Source organism: Falco naumanni, chromosome 9, assembly GCF_017639655.2.
Source record: "Falco naumanni isolate bFalNau1 chromosome 9, bFalNau1.pat, whole genome shotgun sequence".
Lineage (NCBI taxonomy): Eukaryota > Metazoa > Chordata > Aves > Falconiformes > Falconidae > Falco > Falco naumanni.
This window is the reverse complement of record NC_054062.1, coordinates 12,877,303-12,884,550: the sequence shown is the minus strand read 5'-3', so window position 1 is coordinate 12,884,550 and position 7,248 is coordinate 12,877,303. Positions and strand designations below refer to the sequence as shown.

Here is a 7,248-nt window from a genome sequence, read left to right as displayed (position 1 = left end):
ATCGGACAACTAGTTTGCTAGTTGCTGGAGCTCAGACACAAGAGCAGGATGGCAGACATGCTTTTCCCCTTGGTTATGGGACACTAACCCACACGGGCAGTACACTATGACTCCACTGCTTGCTTCAGAAGAACGACTTTGTAGTCGTTAGCTGAGCAAAACCGAGCTTACTCAGCTTCCACAGGAATGTCGGGCTGTTGTATTAGCAGCCCAAAGCTGCTGTTGTGGAAGCTCAGAAGCTGGAGCAGCCTCCGAACCTTCTTTTCCTGCAGCAGAACAGCTGCAGCATCACAGGGTTCCCGTCTTGTGCCCACCCCAGAGACACGTTCTATTTTGCTGTGGGAAAGAGGGGGTGCATTTGCTCTGTTTGCATTTGGAAGCATCTGTTAGTAACAGCAATGTCAAATTGTTCTCTTTTCAAATAGAAGAGATTTTGCAGGACTGCGCTTTTTTTGAGTAGGAAGAAGCAGTGGTGCAAATATATGTGGCTTAGGAAAAGCTCGTGCACATTTTTTCTCCTTGCACAAGTAAGCCATCTCGAGCTGTTGCACGATTTAACCTCTTGACTTCATAGCCGTTCCCTGTGATGGGAAAGCGAGGTGTTACCAGAACGAAGGGGTGCAGGTGGGACAAGGGAGCGGGGTCTTTCCTACGCCTGCCTCTCCCCCCGCGCCCGGTAGCCGCTCTCGGCGCAGCCCGCACCCCGCGGGCGGCCCCCGCAGAGGCCCGGGGGCCGGCTCGGAGGAGCCCGCGGTGGCACCGAGCCCCTTCGCGCCCCGGCGCAGAGCGGGAGCCCCAGACCCTCCTCGGCCGGTTCGGGCCGCGCTGCCCGGCGGGCCGGGGCCGGTGGGCGTGGGCGGGGCCGGCGGCGGTGGGCGTAGGAAGGTGGGTTTATTTCCGGCCACGCGGCGCCCTGGAGCGGCTGTGGCGGTGCGGGGCCTTCCCCGGGAGCCTGGAGGACTTTCGGGCCGGGACGGTGCGGCGGCGCGCTGGGTGAGCGGGCGGGCTGAGGGCGGCCGGGGGCCGCGGGCGAGCCCGGGCCTCGCCGGGGGGCAGCGGCCGGCCGGGGGGGCGTGGCGGGCCGGCGCTCGGCCGCGGCAGGGAGCGCCTGGTGGCGGCTGAGGCGGGCGGGCGGCCCGGGGCCGGCGGGGCTGCCGGCGGGTCTCGACTCCCCGGCAGTGACGGTGGTCAGCGGGCTCCTCACGGTGCTGCTTTCTTTTTTTTTTCTCGGCGCCCGCCCACCCCCCCCCCCCCGCCGCCTCCGGGCTGCCCGGGCAGCCGCCGCAGCAGCAGCTCTGCGAGGGGCTTTGTCTTTCCCCCAGCCGCTGGCCGTGGCCGTGGCAGCGGGCCGGGGCTGCGGGCCGCAGAGGCTGCCTTGGGCCTGCGGTAACGCTGTCGCAGGGGGGGTGGCTCAGGCGCCTCTTCCCGCCGTCTGCAGGCGAGGGAAAGAAAAGGAAGCCGGCGGTGGGATCCCCACCCCTCGCCCCCGATTGCTGATTTCTCTAAAAAGCATTACGGAACGGCAAGCGCTTAGCTACCGGGGAGGGTCGGGAGGTGTCTCGCTGATCCTGTGTCTTGACAGTCAGCTCCTGGGCCAGAGCAGCCGAGGGGAAGAGGCCTTTTGATTTGCTTCCGAGTGAAACGGGGCTCTTGTTTTTCCTTTGTACCTAGGTTCATCTGGAACCGTACGCTGACAAATCAAGGGGAGCTAAACTGAAGGTCAGTCTAGATGTTACTTTTCCACATATGCCTTGTGCTTGTGAGTTGGACTGCTGACTGTGGAGGGATAACGTCTGCAGTTGCCGAGGGCCCACGAGGTCCTCGAGTGTGCCCGCTGCTTCAGAGTGCTGCGCTGCTGCTTGGGCAGCAGACTGGGAGGAATTGGTGGTCGCTCGTGGTTACGCAGCCAGGCCTGCTGGGCGCTTAAACCAGCGCGTCCAGTCGGGCAGTATTATTTTTCTGGATTGTAAATGAGCCTGAGGTATAAACCCACTTTACATTTCTGCATGGCGGTGTACTTTGTCAGAGAGCTCAGCCGTACTGACAGAGCTGGCACAGAGTTCCCTTGGGACTCCAGACTTGACTGTCTTGTTGAAAGGCTCGAGAGCCTGCTTTGGAAGTCACTTGGCAAGGCTCAGCTTTGCCGTGACTTTTGTACTTGAATTCTGACTGTAATGCCAATGCCACGGGTTAGCCTTTCTCCAGAAGTTATAAAAGCAGAATGAGCGTTAAGAATCTGATTACCTTTTAACTAAATTCAAAACAAAGTTGTGGGATGAAGTGACTGGAAGTCCTGCAAGTCTGACTGGGTATTACTGCCGTGCATGTTATCTGCCTGTCTACCGATCGTTCCTGCCTCTTGTTCTGTTGTGGTAATGCCTTTGGGTAATGCGCTGGGCTCTAGATGTAGTGCATCTTGACTTCCTCCTGACCCCCCGAGTTGTTACCGGTCTTTGCCTTCCTCACGTTTAACAGGGCGTGGGAAGGCCAGAGAGACTGGAAGCCTCGGCTGTTGTGTGCGGAGAAGCTGTCAGCCTTCTACGAGAGCGTGTAGCCGGCAAGCGCATCGTGGTGCTTCGATACCAAGCTGACAGCACAGGCCTCAATCTTCTTTGTGAAAAGGGATCAGCAGGAAATGTGTTGATGTTGAAGGGGGAAAGGTGGCGGGGGAAGAGGTAGGAGGCAGCTTTCAACCAATTTTAGTCTTAACTCCTGTGTTCCTGAAAATGGTTCTGGGCTTTGAGGGGTTTGCTTTTGGCTTTTTGCCTTAAGCGCGTCTACCTTTCAGGGTAGCGCTTTCTTGGAAGTTGGAAACGGTCCTTCTTGGACACCAAGCCCTGTACCTGAGAGGGCCATCTAGCGTGCTGCACCGTGCGTTTTATTCCCTGTAGGTCACTTGGCCCTAGCAGTACACGCTCTCCCGGTTTGGCACATTTTTACCCTGCTGGCTGAAAGGTTCTGTCTTTGCACTTCCTCAGCTTGCCGCAGGCCGTAACACTTGAGGGTTCATAGACCGCTTTCCGTGCTTGCTGCTTTCAGATTTGAGCATCGATGCCATGGACGTAGCAGGCGAGCAGCAGCTGGACGTAGAGCACAAGCCGATTAAACAACGCTTGGATAAAGCTGCCAGTCGTGTGACTCCAGAAGCAGAGAGACACGGTAAGATGCTATTCTGCCATTGTTGGATGCATGTTCTCTTAGTCTTTCCATCGCCGTGTGCCTGCTATGAGATTCATGGGAACAAGGGACGGCTGAATTCACAGTGTTTTAAACACCACAAACTCTTGAAGAGTTTATAGGACACAAATCTATTACCCTGGCAGATCAGACAAGCTCATGTGTGTGTGTATAATGCTCGGTACTTTTGCGAGGCAAGTCTTTGCCTAGTCCCCCTGAAACTGAGACAAGGACTCGTTGATGCATTTCAGGAGCAAAGCTGCTGAGTGACTAGGCTTTTCCTAGTAGAAATCAAGCAGCTGTTCTGGCAAAACTTGACTTGGGTTGCATCTTTAAAGCCTAGGAGGCTGACAGATGGGACGAGCTGGTTCGAGGAAAGAGCCTCTCTCCAGGGAAGGCTCCACTGGACTTGACCCTTAAGCCTAAACTATCATCTTACTGCGTTTACTTGGTGTGTGTTAAGGCATACATGATAACTGATACATCAACTGAAATATGTTTAGTTACAAGTTGGAGTAAGTGGTCCTCTGCTACATAAACCTCTCGTCTGCATTTTTTAGATGTTACGACTTCATTGTTTAACTTCAATACAAACCAGGAACGATTCTGGTAGTGTTGCAATGTAATGGTAATACTGTCCCGACTTTGTCTTTCTAAAACGTGAGCTCCTTATTATCTGTTCTGGGAGATAGTGTAGTTCCGTGTATTGGCATGAACTGAGTTTGCTGATTTGTTGTAACGCAGATTTAACTTTTCTGTTCTTGAAGCTGAAAGGCTAAACTAAGCCAAGAGCTGAACAGTGGGTAGGTACGAGAGCTTCTCCTGTTGTCATGGGACTGTGGTGATGGAGTTCTTCCTATTGTGCCACTTAGCAGCCTTTCTGTATTCAGAGGCTGTCCCAGGTGATGCATCTTCTCAGTTCCTAGCTCCTCCTTAACTCACATGCTCCTTCAAGCGCGCTTCGTCTTTGAACAAGGAATTCGTATACTAAATTTTCTAAAAAGACTGGCGTTTCTGAGAGTGCCTGTGCGCACAAATTGGTCATCTGTTGTTTCTCTGTTCTCCCACTGATCAACTGGACTGGGTTTTAAACCGGCCTTGGACTAGGGCTACACTAGGGACGAGGCCTGGTTCTGCCACTTAGCTGCTTTGGCGCTTTAAATTTCTTAGTTAAAAATACATTTTCTTTACCATTGACCTTAAATATTATGGAGTGGGATGTGGAGGCTTTTCCTGGTCATAGTTGCATTAAAATAGTTAATAGCTTAATGATTTCTGTGGTAGGCTGCATTCTGTGCTGGGCTGTCATCTCATTAATTTCCATTGGATGGCGATAGAGGGTTGAATTTTTTAACTTTTTATTATCGTTATTTACCGCTTCCTTCCTTTTAACACGGGCCGAGTTTTCCAGCGTCATGTGTCATATCTGCATGCAAGTGGAGGACCATGTTAACAGCACGAAACTTTGCATGTGGGGTTTTGCGCACTGCGGTTTCTTTATGGTATCTAAGCTGTGTGCGGTACCTCTGGGTGCTCTCGGAGACTACTCGACGGGGCAGCTACCGATTACATTCGGAAAGCTGTTACTAGTTGCTGTATCTTGAAAGACTCCGTGTGTTGTACAGGTGGTGTTCTTCAAATGGCAGGAATCATGGCTTTGACAAAGCATGGGAATTATTAAGCTGCATTCTTCCCGACACTACCTTTTAGTGTAATTGCAGGATCAAAACCCATACTGGTTGACTTCTTAAGGGTACTTTCAACTTGTTTGAATGTTGTAAGCTGTAGAAAGTGAGTCTGGTACAGTGGTTTAAGAATGGGTATACTTTCCTAAAAGTTCGTATTTGCTTGACCATGACTACCATAAAGTATTTGATTAAAGAAGCGAGGTTAATGATTGATTTTCATGCATATTTCATACTTTCTAATTTAAATCTTTTTTTTTTTTTTTCCCCCCCTGTGGCTAATACAGATGTCTTTAATAGTCACTTCTGTCCACCTGGTCTGCCTCCCAATCTCAACAAAGAGGGTCCCGATAACATTTTTGTCCCCTCAGCAGTGTCTGCGTTATCACCTGCCCCGGCCTTAGTTATCCAAGAAGCCACCTTTTTGAGGCTCGTAAGAGGCTAGTGCGGCGGTGCCTAGACAGTGAGCCTTAGAGGGCTTTTGTAATCCAGCAGACTTGGTCCTGTCTGTCAGGATTTGTGAGTGAAACAGCCTGGTTTTCAGGGGCCTCTCCTAATAGGAGCCCGTGTTCTTGAAAATCTTAGACGTGCAGTTCCTTGGCTCGCTTATTCCGAACTCCAAAGCTTGCGGACCTTTGGTATTTGTTTTGGGTTTTGGAAAAACAAAGGTCCTGTTTGAGTTTTCTGGAGGCATGTCTTGCCCTTTGGCGTGTTTCAGCTGTCACCAGCTCTCATCTCCTCTTTTACGAGTCCCTCTGCAGCCTTCTGCACTTAAGAACATAAAACTCGGCGAGTTTGTGCCCCAGCTGTACTGTGGCTGTGCTTTCAACACGCAGGCGGCACAGGCACTGGCAGAATTGTAAAGTCGTGACAAAGACAGAAATTCCTTGGAGATTCTAGTAAGCCAGTGGTTCATGTGTGTGCATTGTCAGCACCGTTTTTCTGGAGGACTGAGTGTCAGTTTTCCGCTTGGGAGATTCCCACCCTGATCTAGTTCCGCAGCAATGTATAACTGTGTTCCCTGCGTATCTTGGGACGGGATTATGCGTTACACGCTGTTGTCTGCTATTTGAAGTGTCGTTTGTGTAACAATTCCGGTATCAGTTGCAACTTGCTGTTTGGGTCTGCTTTAGACAAAGTCTTAACAAAGCCTTTAAAAAAAAGTGACGCTTGCTTGCATCAAGCTGCGTCCCGTCTCTCAATTGCGGCCATCTGTCAAGTTGCGTCCTTCCCCAGAGAAGTTTCTGTCTTGAGGGATTCATGATTCCGGCCTTCAACTTTTTGTTTTGTCCAGCACAACACGGAACCAAGACAGACTGTTGTTTTTTTCTGGTGAGCGAGATGTTGTCCAGAGGTAGAAGAGCAATGAGGAAAGTTTGCCGTTAACCCTGCCTCCGATGTCGGCAGTCTTGCCCTAAAAACAGAGGAAGGGAGGAATAGAAACAGGCAGATGCTTTGTTCACGTGGGCAAGTTCCAAGCTGCTCAGAACTGTGGGAGAGTGATGTCGTTTCTGCAGCAAATTTCTTTGCCGAGGATTGACTTGGCTGTCTGAATGGACGGCTAAAGTCCTCTTCAGACTTAAGCGCTGCATTAAAACAGCTTGCATCCTCCTGCCAAAATCTCAAAAAGTACGTCAGGAAGCTCAAGCTCCTTCAGGAGCGTTAGACCACCTTTCGGTGTCCAGTCCCTGATGTTTGCTTTGTTGATTTGTTGAAATGAAATCCACCGGGGATTGGAGTCCTGAGCTGGAGTGTCTCTTTGTTGCTGTAGAGATAAGATGATGACTGTGCTCTTGCAGGTGCTGCGATACTTGTGACGATGTCAGAGAAGCATACAGGCGACGAGGCTGGACCTTTGGGAACCCGGATGGCATAGAGCAGTGCAAGAGGGAAGGATTTATCTAGGAAATGCAGGAGCAGAAGAACGAGGGCTGCCAAGTGTACGGTTTCCTGGAGGTCAACAAGGTGAGAGATGGGTTTTGCCGTGAGCCTGTTGCGTGGTGGTGATGAGCATCAGAAGGCACAGTCGGGGCATTCTGCTCTTTTTTTTTTTCCAGCTTTAGGTGTTCTCAGGACTGTAAAAACCCCTGGGCTCAGCAAGGTACTTCTGCTGGTGAAGGGGTTCAGTAGGAGGGTCAGGAAAAGCAGTAGGCAGGGGCTAATCCTCTGTTTAATGAGGTGGGCTGGTAGGAAGCGTGCTGGCTGGAGAAGCTTAGATGGTAGAAAAAGCTATCTAGTGAGTCTTTTTCTGGAGGGGGATAGGCAGCTTCTTTGAGGTTTAGGTGGTCCCACCTGCCCTTCTAGTCTCAAAACGGAGACTACCAGTGGGTGCTGGAGGAGATAACAGTAACCAACAACTTGTCAGCAGAGGTGCTGGAGGGAGTGA

At 51.4% G+C, this 7,248-nt stretch overlaps 1 protein-coding gene across 1 annotated transcript; it reads left to right on the top strand.

Moving 5' to 3' along the window:
* Window positions 1-556: 556 nt before the first annotated feature.
* Window positions 557-6,905, top strand: LOC121093447. The gene is made up of 4 exons (XM_040605739.1): window positions 557-994; window positions 2,503-2,675; window positions 3,040-3,159; window positions 6,662-6,905. The coding sequence occupies exons 1-3, from the start codon at window positions 587-589 to the stop codon at window positions 3,104-3,106; spliced, it is 648 nt and encodes a 215-aa protein (XP_040461673.1). The 5' UTR covers window positions 557-586; the 3' UTR covers window positions 3,107-3,159; window positions 6,662-6,905.
* The last annotated feature ends 343 nt before the right edge of the window (window positions 6,906-7,248 follow it).

Bases quoted from the DNA above. Each gene is read 5' to 3' on its own strand.
- LOC121093447 (XM_040605739.1), top strand. From the start codon at position 587: ATGGGAAAGCGAGGTGTTACCAGAACGAAGGGGTGCAGGTGGGACAAG. The intron at 995-2,502 runs TGAGCGGGCGGG...GAGAGACTGGAA, and splicing joins CGGTGCGGCGGCGCGCTGGG to GCCTCGGCTGTTGTGTGCGG. The intron at 2,676-3,039 runs GTAGGAGGCAGC...TGCTGCTTTCAG, and splicing joins GAAAGGTGGCGGGGGAAGAG to ATTTGAGCATCGATGCCATG.